General features: G+C 41.3%; 1 protein-coding gene and 1 long non-coding RNA gene across 2 annotated transcripts in view; both read right to left on the bottom strand.

The window, feature by feature from the left end:
- Positions 1–8847: 8847 nt before the first annotated feature.
- LOC134062533 (uncharacterized) lies at positions 8848–11671 on the bottom strand. Its single transcript, XR_009935467.1, has 5 exons — positions 11560–11671; positions 11337–11408; positions 11013–11187; positions 10557–10630; positions 8848–10343 (listed from the first exon to the last, which is right to left on the bottom strand). It is a non-coding gene; the product is annotated as an uncharacterized LOC134062533 (long non-coding RNA).
- A 2300-nt stretch (positions 11672–13971) lies between these two features.
- The window catches only part of LOC134061676 (scavenger receptor cysteine-rich type 1 protein M130-like), a 7441-nt gene continuing 3912 nt past the window's right edge, over positions 13972–17500 (bottom strand). The window contains exons 5-9 of the mRNA XM_062517430.1: positions 15969–16286; positions 15019–15321; positions 14600–14908; positions 14176–14487; positions 13972–14027 (exon numbers count right to left, since the gene is read on the bottom strand). Of these exons, the coding sequence (XP_062373414.1) occupies positions 13972–14027; positions 14176–14487; positions 14600–14908; positions 15019–15321; positions 15969–16286 (1298 nt within the window). The remainder of the gene's footprint in view (positions 14028–14175; positions 14488–14599; positions 14909–15018; positions 15322–15968; positions 16287–17500) is intronic.

Below are 17500 nucleotides of genomic sequence, written 5' to 3'. Positions count from 1 at the left end.
CTGAGTTTGGGGCTCAGCAGACAGCACAACCCGCACCTCTGATCCCCCAGACGACTCACTGACTCCTCCTCTCAACACCTAGACCCTGTGCGTATGCCTGAGCCGCCAATCACACTCGATGTGACCATATTAGTAGAGCGATAGGAAACCATCAAGAACACTTGAGAGGCAAATCAGATGGCGCGGTTTAGACTGCTCTCCATATATGTCAAACCGGTAGTGAACAGAGAGAGGAGAGAGAGAGAGACAGAGAGAGAGAAAAAAAAGTATCTACAGTATACAGTCAGCCCCCCCCCCGGTCAGGAAGTCACTTCCAGAGATTTGTGATTGTGGGGGGTGCAGGTGGCATAAGGTGTCTACACTGAAGCAAAACAGTCTCAGTCAGTAACCACAAGCATGATCAACACAAGCTTCAGAATAGTTTTGTAAAATATGTACATGTATATTTCACCATGAGGAAGAAGGATGTGTGAGTCCTTACTAACACTAATCTTCTTTCCAAGGTGTGTTGATGATAACAATAATGAACACTTGATAACACTCATATCAGTCTTTAGTGGCCACTGAGGAGAGGTCACATGATCATATTTCCCCTGCAAGTGGAATCTGAAAGCCAAAAGCTTAATACTGTGTTGCGTAAAATAATTTAAATATATGAATATTGAAATATACCAGCGCTTTGCAATCTTTTACTGAATACAACATTAATAACAATATGAGTAGAATATCCGAATAATCACTGGACTACCTGGTTGTGGGTATCAAATTGCCAGGCCTAATACCCCTTTCAAATCAGGGCTTCAATAAGGGTTGAGCTCAGGTCAGGTTGGGTGAGAAGAAGGGCCGTGTCCAAAAGTCAAGGGCGCATGCTGGACCTTCTTTCCAGTAGCGTCTCAGTTAGCTTGCTCCTCAGTATGCGTCCCTACCTACATTTGGACAGCACAAACTAGTTGGCATCACCTGACACAGTGAGGGGGGTGTGTTGATGATTTGCATGACGTGTGGAGCTTGACCTGGATTATGGGATATCTGAGGCCAAAAAAGATGCATCGATGCACGCTTGGAAATCACGCCAAACGAAGTACCCATCTAGTGAGAGTGCTTGACTTTCGGACAGTCTATTCTGTCGTAACTTCCGGAAAATGCACGCTGCCCAGTGTGTGCACTTATGTTTCAGACACACCCAAGGTCTGACCAGCTGCAGTTCATGATCTGACCACAGCTTTAAATGGGCCAATAGGGGGGCGCTGTGGAGCTCCCAACATAAGAGATCACCAGGCCCATGACATGAGTGAGTAGCCATAGAGCTCATGGAGTCACCATGGAGCACTGTGTGATATGCTGACAAACATGTGATGCTTCTCAATTTCATGTAAAGTAAAATAATATGAACGCTTATTCATGATCATCGGTCCTACAGATCAATTTCTTGCCCCTGATCAATAGGCACCATGTATCAGCACCATGGACAGAGACAGCTGGCCTTGGCCTGTCGTGAGATGGTCATTTAGAAACTGGGAATGGATTGGTTAGGAATGGAGAACTGTTTTCTTTTTTACTTGACAGTTTATTCATTCATGCTTCCATCATACATGATGTAACAGTTGAGGTTACTCCAAAGCAGATGGCAGCTGGGAGGTGGAGTATTTGACAGTGTGTGGATGTTGTTCAAATCATTGCATAGGCCTGTTACAAATTGTCTTAAAATAAGTAACTAAGCAACTAAGTAAATAAATAAATAGCCTTCCTCTCTCACTCCAACACATACACATTCACTGTCCCGCCCCACCACAGTGAACCTCTATCATAGCTCATCTCAGCTGCTGAACACAAGGAATACTAATGAATAGAAACAGCTTTTATATAAGCAGCTTTTTAAAGCAGCACTAAAGAAGATTCGTTCTCGGGGTCCTCCTGCAGTTGTGAAGCGCAATAATACAAAAACTAAATATGCATCTTTGACAATTAAGTATGAAATATAGGGAATATACAGCCAGCAGTCTGTAGAAAGAGAATTCCTGTAGCATAGCAGCGCTTTCCATTTCATCCTCAGAGGGGAGTGGTGGGGGGTGAGAGTGTTCGTGCCCGAAATGGTAGCCTACAGGGTCCGTGTACCTTCTGTTCATTTGATTTTATACTGATTTTGTAACCATTGTTGCTTTCTCTGCTGTATGTCCAGTTGCTGTATGTCCAGATTACTGTATGTCCAGTTAATGTGTTTCTTTATTCTGTGTTCTGGTGAGCCAAAGACAATTTTCCACCCAGGTGGACAATTAAAGACTTATTCTATTCTATTCTATATCATTGCAGAAGCAGAGGTTTTTATACTGTATCTACCATAGATATATATATATATATATTAGTGGTGGGCCGTTATCGGCGTTAACGTGCTGCGTTATCGTGCAACTCTTATCGGGCGATAAAAAAAATATCGGCGTTAATCTATTCTCAAAGTTGGGCTGGGAGCTGGGTCTATACCACGCAAGCTATGATCACTTTCACCTTGATATCTTAGCGCGAACGCCAATGTTTAAGAGTGCGCCTGAAAAAAGTCTAGGTCGCACTGGTGCACCTGACGCTGCTCGGCTGCTTTCTTTCACAAGCTGTCATTGTAGACTATGCGTGCAACTTTACCAAACAGTAACCAATGATACATCCTCCCAACATGGACGATAAGCTCAGACCCCTCCCGAATGGCACCTGATCGCTCATTCCTAATAAAAGTAACCCCCCTCTCCTTGGCCCGCTTTCTCTCCCTCTCCCTCTCCCTCTCCCTCTCCCTCACTCTCCCGTGCGCGCTCAATGGACACTCGCGAGTCGCGACCCGCCCCTCGACATGCACATTTAATCCAAATAAAACATTCACTATCGTGAAAGCAATGATGCATATAGAAGACGTTAGCTAAATTAATATAAATTCCGGTTAGCATCATTGCTGCAGAAAGTTTATTTAAACTCTTACATTCAAGTCACTCTTGCATGAGTTGGATGATAATCTCAATACCAATGTTTTCCAACTCCAAAACTCGAAAGGAGAAAAAGTAGGCTATTAGCCCACATTGAAACTTACAGTAAACACACGTGGGGAGACTGAGCAGTCCAACTAGTAAACTATGATAAACTAGCCAACTATGCTAGGCTTTGTTTACATTTTGAGGTTTCAAGCAGACAGCTGAATTAAAGAGGCAGAGTTGTAATATAGTAGGCTGCAATATGCATAAAGTGTGCCGTCATGAATATCAGACATTTCAGTATGTAGAATAGAATAAGCTTATATAAATAATTTTGTAAAGAAAAAAATCTGTTATTGTGTTTCAAGCTTTTTCTAGACGTTTTGTTGTTAAAAAATCATTATATGAAAGGACAGCAATAAAAAGGGGACCTTTTAGCGTTAAAGGCGATGCAATGAAAAATGTGGGTGCACCTAAATTTTGCACTGGTGCACCTAAAATTTATCTAGATTAATTTCAAGATTACAGTGAGATTAATCTAGATTAACAAAATTAATCTATGCCCACCTCTAATATATATATATATATATATATATGTCTATGGTATCTACGGTTTGGAATATTGTGTTTGCTATTGTGGGATGTGTGTTGTTAACATTCATAAATAATAGAAAAACAATCCATAATTTAGGTATAGCTTGTCTGTTAAGAAAATGTAAGCATTGTGGAAATGTGTTCACTGACTGCATATTGTGTGAAAAGGACATGAAATGTCTGAATGGTATGGCCACAAAAGACCGATGCTAATGTGCTAATTGTGTTACAGTTTTTTTCAATCGCTAACAAGCGTTTGTCCATTCATTTGACACATTTTCAAAACTCTAAACACAGACTCACACCTACAAAACACAAATGGCCAAATGGATCATTTTCCTCTCAAAAACACATTCCATGTTGTTACACCACATTTTGTTACATATACACTAACTCGTTACACCACATTTTGTTACATATACACTAACTCGTCATTTCTCTGCACACACTAATTTTAACAAAACACTGGAAATCTGACTCAAAATGGAATCATTCTGTCAAAGAATAAAACTTGTTTTCACTTCACAAGATAGGCCTACATGCAGTCAGTCAGAGTACACTAGGTTTCAAAATACTGGCTATTGTTGACATTACAAAAACTGCAAAGACTTGTATGTTTCAGTTTTACATGTATTTGCATGCAAAACATGCAATCCACCATTTTTACACAAAAAAATCTTGGTTGGAAACTGTATATCCACATGTAATGTTCACATTCAAAAGCATTCCAAAAAAAAGCATTTTTTTTTTATTGTTTATACAGGAGGTACAGTAGAATACTGTTTACAGTATGATAGAACAGAAAAAGTTGTACAGTATTGCTTGCAGTGAACAAAATATCCATGAAGCACACAAGAGCATTCTAAACAACATTGCATCTGATATTTAAGTGTATTCTCACCAGCCTTTCTTAGTGAAAGACCGAGGTTGATTACATGGGCAATGATAGTGGCACAAATTTCAACACTGACTACTGTTCTTGCAGCCCTTGGAATGCCATCACCACACATTCTTACACCTCTACCTTGCCCTCTCCTTGGGCCTACTCTTCTCCCTGGCCCTGCTCCTCTCTCTGCTCCTGCACCTCTCACTGCTCCTCTCACTGGCCTGCCCTTCTTCCTGGGCCCCTTGCTTGTACTCTTCCTCGTACTACAGACATCACAGTGTTTGTCTTTTTCCGTCTTTGTTTCCAAAAACATCACTCCTCAAAGTCCTCCTTTTACTGGGTCAATGTCATATGAAAAAAGTAACCCCTGCCACTGAGTCTAAGCCAAACTGGAATTGGACAGTTGTTTGTGCTGTTAGTCAGCAATATTCTGATGATGACCAGCCAACTGATTTGGCTACATGCCCTAGTACAAGTTCCGGTTTTGATTACAGTTTTTGCCCGTTGCTTGAACACTATAGACCCATGCTAAGACTAAAGTAACACAACTTTAAGTTTTGTTGCCATATCTCAAACACCTATACCTATACCTTAAACAAAAGTGCTGCTTTGCACTCTAGTTGCAATTCTGCAACACACTTACTCCTTTATGCAACACACTTGGTCCTGCATACTACTCTCTATGTCATACTAAGACACTTTGGTCAAAAATGAAATCTCAGAGTACCATTTGTTAAACACATGTATCCAAAATACAAAACACATCGGGTAATTGCAACCACTCAAATACACACCTGAACGCACTTACTTGCAAAACTGAACACCAATCAGCCATCTACAAAAAGCCCATTCGTTTAGCCATTGGAAATGGTGATGTGAATGGTATATTTCCCAGTGTTGTGTCATTGTTTCCTTGTGTAGAGTTTTGGCACAATGAGTGAAGTTTTTCTGAATGTATTCAAGCAAATATGTTTTATATAAAGTAGACTAGAGTATTCCTCCTGATTTGCAAGTGTATGCATATTATGCAAGTGTGTTTCATTTTGTCACCAGAGTTACATTTTGACAAAGGATTGTTGGGTTTTGATTGCAGAGTTTAGGTACTGATAGAAGAGTTTCAATTTGGCATACATGTGAAAGGTTTATTTCCTAGTGTTGAGTTATGTTCACTAGTGTGTAGAGTTTTGGTACAGTGAGCAAAGTTTTGCAAAATGTGTTCAAGCAAGGGGCAAAAACTGTAACAACACATTGACCCACACCTGCCGTCTGTAACTGAGTCACAGCAGACCCACATTACAGTTTTTGCCCCTTGCTTGAACACATTTTGCAAAACTTTGCTCACTGTACCAAAACTCTACACACTAGTGAACATAACTCAACACTAGGAAATAAACCTTTCACATGTATGCCAAATTGAAACTCTTCTATCAGTACCTAAACTCTGCAATCAAAACCCAACAATCCTTTGTCAAAATGTAACTCTGGTGACAAAATGAAACACACTTGCATAATATGCATACACTTGCAAATCAGGAGGAATACTCTAGTCTACTTTATATAAAACATATTTGCTTGAATACATTCAGAAAAACTTCACTCATTGTGCCAAAACTCTACACAAGGAAACAATGACACAACACTGGGAAATATACCATTCACATCACCATTTCCAATGGCTAAACGAATGGGCTTTTTGTAGATGGCTGATTGGTGTTCAGTTTTGCAAGTAAGTGCGTTCAGGTGTGTATTTGAGTGGTTGCAATTACCCGATGTGTTTTGTATTTTGGATACATGTGTTTAACAAATGGTACTCTGAGATTTCATTTTTGACCAAAGTGTCTTAGTATGACATAGAGAGTAGTATGCAGGACCAAGTGTGTTGCATAAAGGAGTAAGTGTGTTGCAGAATTGCAACTAGAGTGCAAAGCAGCACTTTTGTTTAAGGTATAGGTATAGGTGTTTGAGATATGGCAACAAAACTTAAAGTTGTGTTACTTTAGTCTTAGCATGGGTCTATAGTGTTCAAGCAACGGGCAAAAACTGTAATTCATTTGTCAATACAATGGAAGAACCTGTCCATGAAATTCACGCGCAAGTAATGGAGGTTGCTTTTAAATGTCTGTCTTTCTTCTTCACTTGATCAGGCCACAGCAACCACCACCAGCTGATTCTCACATTGTCACTCACACTGAGTGTTTCAATAGAGCAAGAAAACAAAGCTTTTTAAAAGGTCACCATTTCATAAATTTGGGACTGTGACATGCCAAATGAATGATGATCATTGCTAAATGTGAATAGAAGTACAAAGTTGAGGGCGATTTCTGCCTAAAAATTAAACAAGCTTATTTTATTATGAGGGACTCGCATGGGATACATGGGTTGTTTGGAAATGGTACAAATTCCTTGGTTAAAAGGAGAAGAAAAAACACTTTCATAGTCTCACACACACATAAGCAAGCAAGCAACCCAAACTTTCTAACGAGAAGGGAATTTTAATGCACTATGGATTGGAATATAGGTCACAGTAGAAACGATACCTGGACTCACTCTGTCTGCTCCTAAGCATTCACTAAAAACTAGCAGGGCTTGACCTCCTCAAGATGGACACCCAACATGGCGATTACCTGGTGCCTTTTTATACCAAGCGCTAAGATCTGGATCTGGGCCGCGTTTCCCAGATTCGGTAAGAAGCTCATAAGTGCTAAGAACTTCTTAGGGGCGCTCTAAGGACGCTCTAAGGACCTTCTAAGAATGCTCCTAAGACGTTCTTAGTACTTAAGAGCTTCTTAATGAATCTGGGAAACATGGCCCTGATCATTTTCTGCACCGAAATCATAAAAGCATTTAGGGCGGACCCATTAAAGTCCACCTTACTCCTACAGAAAATGGTTCACAAACACAGAAACATTGAGGTGACCTAGTTGAAGTCACTAACGCACTTTTCCAATCTGTTTAGGATTTACAGATGTTATTTTGCACTGTAGAGATTTCTTTTTCCTCCTATCAACAACAATATATTTTTTTTGTTATTGTTGTTACAGTCAATACAATACAGTAAATAAGTACATTTGTTGGCTTGTGTGATTGATCAATAAAGCAATGTGAAAATTACTGAGAGATCAGTGTTTGTTTTTGGCCTGTTTTACTCAGTCCAATCACATTAGTATAGTATACCCGTGAGGGAAATTAAAACATGTCATACTAGCTGGAGCCAATCTGAGCAAATCAGATTTAAGAAAAAAAATATTTTATTTCTACTGCAACTTGAGCTGACTATCAGATTTCTGAAGCAGTGGGATAGTAGACATTGAATCAAAAAGGGATTGCAAAGGTATGCAGCATGTTTCTAGCCTGATGAGCCAGACCCACATCAATATGTAGGGTCTGGTAACTCACCATAGGCAGGGCTCAATCGAAGGGCTGGGATAAATGGTTGTCTTTAAAAATCCCTCTCCAAGCAATAGGATAGCGCTACAACCAACAAGCCTGATAGAATTCAGGCTTAAGCTCGCCAAGGAACGATGTCAATGTCAATGTCAATGTCAATGTCAATTTATTTATATAGCACATTTAAAAAACAACCACAGTTGACCAAAGTGCTGTCAAGAAAGGCTATTCTCTATATTGTCTTTGAATGTATTTGATCGTTTCAGTCTTGGAATGTATTTGATCGTTAAGCCCGTAGTTTTTTTGTAGGCGAACTTCAGAGGTCTGTGACAATGGTGAGATGTGATGTCAGTAGTTGTTAGTAGAAAGGTTGTGTTTTGACTTTGAGCCCCCAACGCTGCCTGGAAGGCGCTTAGGCATGGGTTAAGGTTAGGGTTAAGGTTAGGTTAAGGTTAGGTTAAGGTTAGGGTTAAGGTTAGGAGTAGGATTAAGTGCTTTTAAGTCAACAGCGGCAGCGCTGCCTGGAAGACAACTCAGAAAACAACTCTTTAAAGTAGCTTGTCTTTGATAAAGCTACCACATGACCACTCATTAGGCTAATATTTGTATAATCACTTCCAAGTAACCCAGACATGGCAAAACAGCCAAAAACTGTTCAAAACTAAATTAGGCCTAGCCTACCGTAGAGCTGGTAAATACACAGGCCTATTGACACAAAACATGGATGTTAGACATCGGGTGTAAATAGTATTGTTGATTATTACACTATTTACACCCGGGTGTAAATAGTAATGTTGATTATTACACTATTTACACCCGGGTGTAAATAGTAATGTTCATTATTTGCACCCGGGTGTAAATAGTAATGTTCATTATTTACACCCGGGTGCAAATAGTCTCTGCCAAAAACATATCCTTCAGCCAATCAAATGTTTGCAGAGAGATTGAAGGCTGTGAGCACTAAATATGATCTTGCTCAGTAGAGCTTGTTCACCAATGATTTAATAAGGGACACATTTACTTCTGACCGCTAATAATGGTAATGTTTATTTACACCTGGATGTTTCAGTTGCCAAACACATGACTAAATTGGGTCTATGATGCATAGTCCAACAACAGTACAAGAAGATTAGAAGATGTGCTTAAACTGTATTGATGGTAAATGTTAAGAAAAAAATATCAGCAAAGCAGAAGCAAATATACAGTGATTATTATACTACTCATGTTATTGCTGCTTACAAGTCTTTGTTATTGAAAAAGTAGACACATTCTTACCATTACCACCAAACATAGGTATATTTGTCTTGAGACACTAACTATTCAGCTTAAGTTTAATGTAAATATAAATGCTATTTGCATGGAAAAACACAAAAGAATATTGCCGGAAAGTCAGCAAGCATATCAGGAAATGCAAAAGCCTATAACAATCCTAGAAATACACACACATGAACTCCAGCTGCACCACTTAAAAAAAAAAAAAAAAAAAAAATGTTATTGAGTTTTTTGCATTTCTGGTATCCTTAGGACATCTAGTAAATATTTCTGGATGATAACATAAAAAAAGGTGACAATTTTGTTGTTGGCATATTTCCAAAATGTCTGCCAAAAAAGTCTTATAATATCACCCTTACGGGGAGGGTCCAAACAATGCAATCCCTAATACTCCAAGCAAATGATCCTGAAAAGTGGTCAAAGGTGAAGGTACATATCAAATGCATATTTGATATCACAGTTCACATCCCCAATCAGTCATTTTGAGTTCTATGTTAATGGTCTAAGTGCAAAATCTGAAGTGTGATGTGCAGCTTGACGTTGTTTCAGGCCCCCACCGTCGACTTCAAGGCAGTGCTGCCACCGGCCACCTAACTCTAGCACCTTCCAGCCAGCGCTGCCTTGAAGTCGATGGTGGGCCCAAAAGATCATGTGTGAGATATGGGAAAACCCATCAGTTGGTGAAAGCAAACACCTTAATTACTGCTCTGTTTCAACCCTCTTAGGTAAAATGTCACCAGTTTTAGATTCTGATACCATCTTAGCCACATCCTGGATACCGTCCCTTAGCAACCCCCTGCGTACCAGCCTAGCCACATCCTGGATGGAAAGATGGTATCAGAGTCTGCAGTTGGTGGAATTCAGATCTGTTGTGCATGTTCATTTAAGGTGTGTTGAAATAATGCTATTTTGCTTATTTACTTAATGTAATGTTATCATCCAGAAATGTTCAGTAGATGTCCTGAAGATGTTGCAAGTTTTCCCCCTGACTACTATACAAATCCTAAAAAAAACATCTTTCAATATAAATGGCATAACAAGTTAAGAACTTTCAAAATATCCATTGAAATTAAGCTTTGCACATACTTTGTCAAAAGCTATCAAATATATAAATGGCATCTCAACAAAAAGCTCAGAGTTCCAGTCCACCACAGCTGATGAGTCCTCTGCTCTGCTGGCCTCTTCATGTGTCACTCCTCAGACTCCGCCCCCACATCATCATAATCCATCCCTGGCAACAGTCACTCACACCACTGACCAATCAACACCAAAACAAAGTGTGTACTGATTAATACTGAAATCAATGATTGTTTGCTTATTTATTTATAGTAATAGGTAAACATCTGGCAGTCATGCTCATTAAGACAGACTGGGACATTGATAGTTCATTTTTCATGTGTGTATTTAATCTGTGAATATGGTATGGCATGATAACTCAAACATGCTGATACAGTACATACACTCACCCTTAGTCATTTAGAGGCATTCTCATCAGTGGTGATGTCATCATAATCCTCCAGCCCCTCCTCTCTCAAAGACTCTGTTGACATAAATCCTCTCACTAAATCATCCAACTCCACCAGCCACTCTATAGCACCCATTGGAGCTGCATGCTATACATGGCATAATAGAATAACACTGCTGAACACTGATTGATTGGTGAATAGGCTATTTCTAAGTCAATATCGTAAAAAAAATTTATTTTAAAAATCAGACTACCAGAATACAGAATAACAGGGGGCCAAATAATAGCCTACTACTAGCGGGCCATCTTTGGCCAACCAACCAATTTAGATCAGTTAAGGTAAAAAATCAAAATAAAAATATTTTAGTAGTTTAGTCAGTAGCTCTAATACTAGCAACAGAACTACCGTAAACAGACATACTGTATATTTCATAAGCCCATCAGAGAAGCCACAAACCTGTCAACATATCATCAAGGTTGGTCTCGTTGTCATCAGCAGTGACATCATCATAGTGCTTCAGTTGCTTTCAGTGAAGCAACTGAAAAAGTAAAGAGAGATCAGAAAAGCCAGTATCCCCCTCTCTCTCTCTCTCCCCTACCTGAGATGGGTCTCCTTTTATCCTCCTGCACAACTGCAAAAGTAAAGAGAGATCAGAAAAGCCAGTATCCCCCTCTCTCTCTCTCTCTCCCCTACCTGAGATGGGTCTCCTTTTATCCTCCTGCACAACTGCAAAAGTAAAGAGAGATAAGAAAAGCCAGTATCCCCCTCTCTCTCCCCTACCTGAGATGGGTCTCCTTTTATCCTCCTGCACGTCTTCATACAAGGAATTCTGAGCATCAGATAGGAGGCGTGCTGTCAGATGGAAAATTCTAAAGCTGTGTTACATTCGTCGACCTAAACAAACATCGCCTGACAGTGTACTGATTTTGCATATATATACATACTATGTGTATATGTATGTAGGGATATTATAAAAAACAGTCGATTCAGTTTTCTCATGTACCTGCAAACACCACAAATGCACACTGTGGTTGGGCAGTTATGATTCTCCTCCCCTTCCTCATGCGCTCCTGTACTGTGCTTTGATACAGCTGTGTAGCCGGTGTGGTTTTCTTACAGAACAGAAGTTTTACCCAACTGACACTAATGATTTTACATGATGATTTTACCAATGTGGCAGTAGCACACAACTCAAAACATCGCTATCACAGACCAAAGAGCTCATTCAGGCATTCTGCCAACAGTGTGTTTGAGCCCTCAGTGTGTGATATGTTTATACAGTAGGCTACATGCTTGTCTATACGTGTCTCCTTTTGGAGAGAGCTGCAGGATAGGAAGAGTAAAGTACCGACCCCATGATAATATTTAATACAGTCGTGAATTAAAGCATACAGTATACTACAATTAACGCTGTACATTTGATGGCATTAAGGCTTAATTTACATGTGCATATAAATGAACACCTATTTTTTTTTTTGTTTTACAGACCAGAGAGCTAATTCAGGCATTCTACCAATAGTGTAAATGTTTGGGTTTCTTTTACAGTAGGCTACATGCTTGTCTACATACTTAGCCTCAGTGGTATGAGTAGCATGTACTGTATAGCTTGTTTGTCTGAGGTGCACGTACACCTAGCTTGATGACCTCTCACCTCTATGACGACCTCTGGAGGAACCGGCTGTGGTCAGTCTGTGGTCCAGCTCCTCATCGACAGCTTCACTCAGTTCCACGTGTCTCCTTTTGGAGAGAGCTGCAGGATAGGAAGAGTAAAGTACCGACCCACATGATATTATTTAATACAGTCAGGAATTAAAGCATGTACTTAAATTAAAAGGTAGTCATTTAGTTCATTTTAATTTTAGTCAAAACTGACCTCATCAAACAGATACAGAATATATACAGCAAAATAAAATCACACTTAAAAACACTTATCTCCCTCAACAATGGAATTCTCTTCTCTGATTGGCTGATGGGGTGGCCATTAACTTCGTATAACCTGCTACCTTTGAAGTAGTTCCCGTATCACACTTGAATATTAATTCGCCAAACTCGTTGCGAAGTTTAAATGAACTGTCACGTTGCATCCAAGCTGAAATACAGACGTGCAGAACCATAGTAACATTGTAGCATATGACGGAGGTGGATTGTAGCTAGTTGGATGCCATTTAGGCTATAAAAGTAGCGATCTTTCAAAGATAAAGTTAATCAGAATCCTGGGATATGCCCGCTTGACAACGGGAGAGATAGAACTAACTACTGGCTTTTGGCCGTAGCAACCAGCCATTTAGAACTAACGACTGGCTTTTGGCCATAGCAACCATCCATTTAGAACTAGTAACGGCAGTTTTGTCCTGCAAGTAGAAAGTTGATATGTGGCGGAAAAGTAGTCCCACAGTCAAGACAGTTTTAGCGATGTTAACGGACGCAACGGTGGAATAAAACTATGTTCTAAATATACAGGTTATGAATACAAACGGGAGATAAGCGGGATAACGGCCTTCGAGGTCGACCGGTTCGATGGAAATAATGGCACGGCGGAGGTAACTCCGTCTCCGTGCTTCGCACGTCGCCGGAGTTCTAGACCTCCACCTAGCCATTATTTCCATCGAACCGGTCACCTCGTCGGCCGTTATCCCTTACTTATTGATGAGATAATTGCAGCACCTCTCCTCAGTGCCCTGTTGTTCCCAAACAGCAACGCCAGTGAGCCCAGCAGCAGCAGCAGGAGCAGGAGCCCCAGAGTGGCTGCATGCAATGACAACGTGGAAAAGTAAGACTAACACAGATGCATGCACATTCTCACATACACACACACACACACACATGCACATGCAGATACAGATGCACACACTCAAACACACACAAAGCATTGTGTAGCATGTCATATACATTTTATAATGTTTTTGCATATTACAGTTATAAAGTGTCTATAGAAAACCAAGAGCATTGATCTCACCTGAACAATCCCTAACTGAGTCCTCAGTACCTGTGTAAGATGTAAAAAGTAAAAAAAATATATATATTGCCCACATTAATTACCATTTCAACAATAACTAGATGTAGTGCAAAGCGCTACAAAATATGACTGCCACTCATTTCTGCACATTCTCTCTGCAAAAATAAATCACGATTTGTCTCCATCACTACTCCATCCTCTTGCAGTTTTTGCGTATGTATATAAGTGTGCGCAGGTGTGCATGTTTACTTTTGTGCATATGTGTGCTTCTCTGTGTGGGGGTAATGGGGTGTGGGCATGCATAGTGTACAGTCACTAAATGTACACATATGTTCACTTGAGGAATGGTCCTCCATGAACGGAATTCCATGAACTTGGCATGCATTCAGAGGGTGTTATAATGACCCTACACTTCAAATTCCATGCAGTTTTGAACCTGTCAGCCAAAGATACATGCAATTACAATGCCTTGCTGTATGACCAAGCCTTCATTTTCTGTTTGAGAACAGAAAAGTCTGTTGAAACAAAATGAGTACACGCCATGTTGTTCTCACACCATGTATGACACTGTTGCAAGACTGAAAAGAATTGTCAGCAAAAAACATAATTCTAAAAAAGTGAAATGAGAATTAAACTTAAATTTCCAAGGACATGAACTCTTACCAGAACACAGTAACCCTACGTCCATTTCATGTGAGCAGTTGTGGTTCATAGGAGATGTTGGGCAAAGTTGAATCTGAGTCTCGTTGCCTCCACACTGGATCTCCTCTGACCACACCTGGCCCTCTCCCTCTCCAAATGCAGCTGCTCCCAGCACCTCTACAGGAGCCCCACAGCCCAGCTGTCGACACACAACCTCTGCATCCTGCCAGTCAAATGTGGCGTTACACACCGTTCCCCAGGTGGTCCCATGTTCCACCTCCACTCTCCCAGAACACCGGTGGGAACCGGTCACTAGCCTCGGAGCTCTGTGTTCTGAGTGGAAATAATTTGTCATTTGCATTGTGCATCAAAACCTCATATATGATGCATAATAATGGGAATGTTTTTTTTACATAAATATACTGTAGTCACATGTTCACCTTACCTGAACAGGTGACTCCAACATTGTTTTTAGGCTGGCATGTGTGTTCACCCAATCCCTTATGAGAACAGGACTTTAGTCTGGTCTCCCATCCCACACAGCCGACCTCAGCCATCAAGACTCTCCCTGCTCCCTCTCCAAAGTGGACATCTGAGAAGGAATCTACAGCATCACCACAGCCCAACTCTTTACACACAACTGCTGTATCAAAGTAGTCCCAATCAGCACCACACACTGTACCCCACTCTCCCACATGATAAAGCTCCACTCTCCCAGAACAGCGACTGGGCCCATCCACCAACCTAACAGGATCTGTGGGATTGAGAAAACAATGACACAGCCCATAGTTGACTGGCTTCTTGGAACATGAATTCATTATTTCATAATAAAGGATAATGTTTAAAATGTCTCTCTTAGTCTACCTGTACAAACTAATCCAACATCGTGCTTGTGAGAGCAGTTGTGTGAGGGTGTAGAGGATGTTGGGCAGAGGTGAATCTGAGTCTCGTTGCCTCCACACTGGATCTCCTCTGACCACACCTGGCCCTCTCCCTCTCCAAATGCAGCTGCTCCCAGCACCTCTACAGGAGCCCCACAGCCCAGCTGTCGACACACAACCTCTGCATCCTGCTGGTCAAATGTGGAACTGCACACAGTGTGTCTGGTCTTTTTATGAAGCAGCTCCACTCTCCCAGAGCAGTGAGAACGGCCCACCAGTTGGACTCCTGAAATTCGTCATTTATTTATGAGAGTAGAGTATATTACTATTGTCTAGCTATAAAAGGCATATTTAAATTTAATCTATGTTTGTTAATTTATCAAGTTATAGAGTAATCAGATTAGAAAACATATGGATTATGATAATGGGCAGCCGTGGGCAGCCGTGGTGTACTGGTTAGCGCACCGGGCTTGTAACCGGAGAGTTGCCGGTTCGATCCCCGACCAGTCCACCATGGCTGTAGTGCCCTTGAGCAAGGCACCTAACCCCTCACTGCTCCCCGAGCGCCGCTGGTTGGGCAGGCAGCTCACTGCTCTGGGTTGTGTGATTCACCTCACTGTGTGTTCACTGTGTGCTGTGTGTTCACTAATTCGGTTAAATTGGCTTAAATGCAGAGAACTGAATTTCCCTCACGGGATCAAAAAAGTATATATTCTATTCTATTCTATTCTATTCTATGGACAGATGTAAAAAGGTATGTGATGAACTAAATTATCACTGCTCTCACTTAGCCCACCTGCGTGTGTGTGTGTGTGTGTGTGCGTGCGTGCGTGTGTGCGTTTGTGTACAGTATGTGTATGTGTGTGTGTGTGTGTGTGTGTGTGTGTGTTTGTTTGTGCCCAAACATGTGCGTAAAACAGTTGTCCTGCTTACCTGAACAAGTGACTCCAGCATCTCTGCTATGAGGGCACCCTGCTGTACTCCAGTCTCTCCATCCCCCGTGTTCACAGTTCTTCAGTCTGGACTCTGATCCCTCACACCTCACACCAGTCATCCAGCTTCTCCCTGATCCCTCTCCAACGTGAGCTCCACTCAGAGTCTCTACAGCATCACCACAGTCCAGCTCTCTACACACCACTGCAGCATCAGCCATATCCCACCCATCATCACACACGGTGCCCCACTCTCCTGCATGATAAACCTCCACTCTCCCAGAGCATCGACTGCTTCCATTCACCAACCTCACAGTATCTACAACAGAGAGAGAGACAAAGAGATAAATATGACATGTGCGGATGTGTGTGTGTGTGTGTGTGTGTGTGTGTATGTGCGCGTGTGTGTGTGTGTGTGTGTGTGTGTGTGTGTGTGTCTCTGTGTGTGTATGTTTGTGTGTGTGTGTGTGTGTGTATGTGTGTGTGTGTGTGTGTGTGTGTGTGTGTGTCTGTTTGTGTGTGTGTGGGTGTGTATGTGTGTGTGTGTGTGTGTGTGTGTGTGTGTGTGTGTGTCTGTGCGTGTGTATGTTTGTGTGTGTGTGGGTGTGTATGTGTGTGTGTGTGTGTGTGTGTGTGTGTGTGTGTGTGTGTGTCTGTGTGTGTGTATGTTTGTGTGTGTGTGGGTGTGTATGTGTGTGTGTGTGTGTGTGTGTGTGTGTGTGTGTGTGTGTGTATGCAGAAAAGAGTTGTCCTGCTTACCTGAACAAGTGACTCCAGCATCTCTGCTATGAGGGCACCCTGCTGTACTCCAGTCTCTCCATCCCCCGTGTTTACAGTTCTTCAGTCTGGTCTCTGATCCCTCACACCTCACACCAGTCATCCAGCTTCTCCCTGATCCCTTTCCAAAGTGAGCTCCACTCAGAGTCTCTACAGCAGGGGTCGGCAATTAAGTTTGGCCTCGGGCCAGATATTTTCCAAGCCATTACATAGCGGGCCACAAGTTCACAACCAAAACAATGGCTAATTTAATTAATTAATATCGGAGGAGGTAAAAATGATAGGCGCTCTTGAAATGACAGAGCAGAGACATTCAAGCAGGCTGTAGGTTAAATTTGTCGACTGGTCATTGGGGGCGCTATTATATGCCTGTGTCTTTAAAAAAAAAAAATAAAAACCACCAGAAAAACATTTCCACGCGTTGCTGTTAGCTGTCAAAAAATGGCACTATGAAACAATCTGAAGAGAAAAGTTAACAGCGAAAACAGGATCTTTAATGATGAATGGGCAGAGAACTATTCATCCTCCCTAATTGTATTAATGCAAAGCCCACCTGATCTGTAACAACTAACGAGGGTGTCTCTGCATGCAAAGAGTACAAGACGGCACCACGAAACTAAGCATGCTAATTTAAAGGTTGCGTTCCTAAATAACACGCACATGTTTGAAACTCGTGTTTTACTTTTCACAGTTCTATGTGCGTAAATTGCCTGTTTGATGTCAGGCCTGTTTAAAAGAAGTCGTGTTTTAATTATC

This window comes from Sardina pilchardus, chromosome 17 (assembly GCF_963854185.1).
Source record: "Sardina pilchardus chromosome 17, fSarPil1.1, whole genome shotgun sequence".
Lineage (NCBI taxonomy): Eukaryota > Metazoa > Chordata > Actinopteri > Clupeiformes > Clupeidae > Sardina > Sardina pilchardus.
This window is presented reverse-complemented; position numbering and strand designations above follow the sequence as displayed.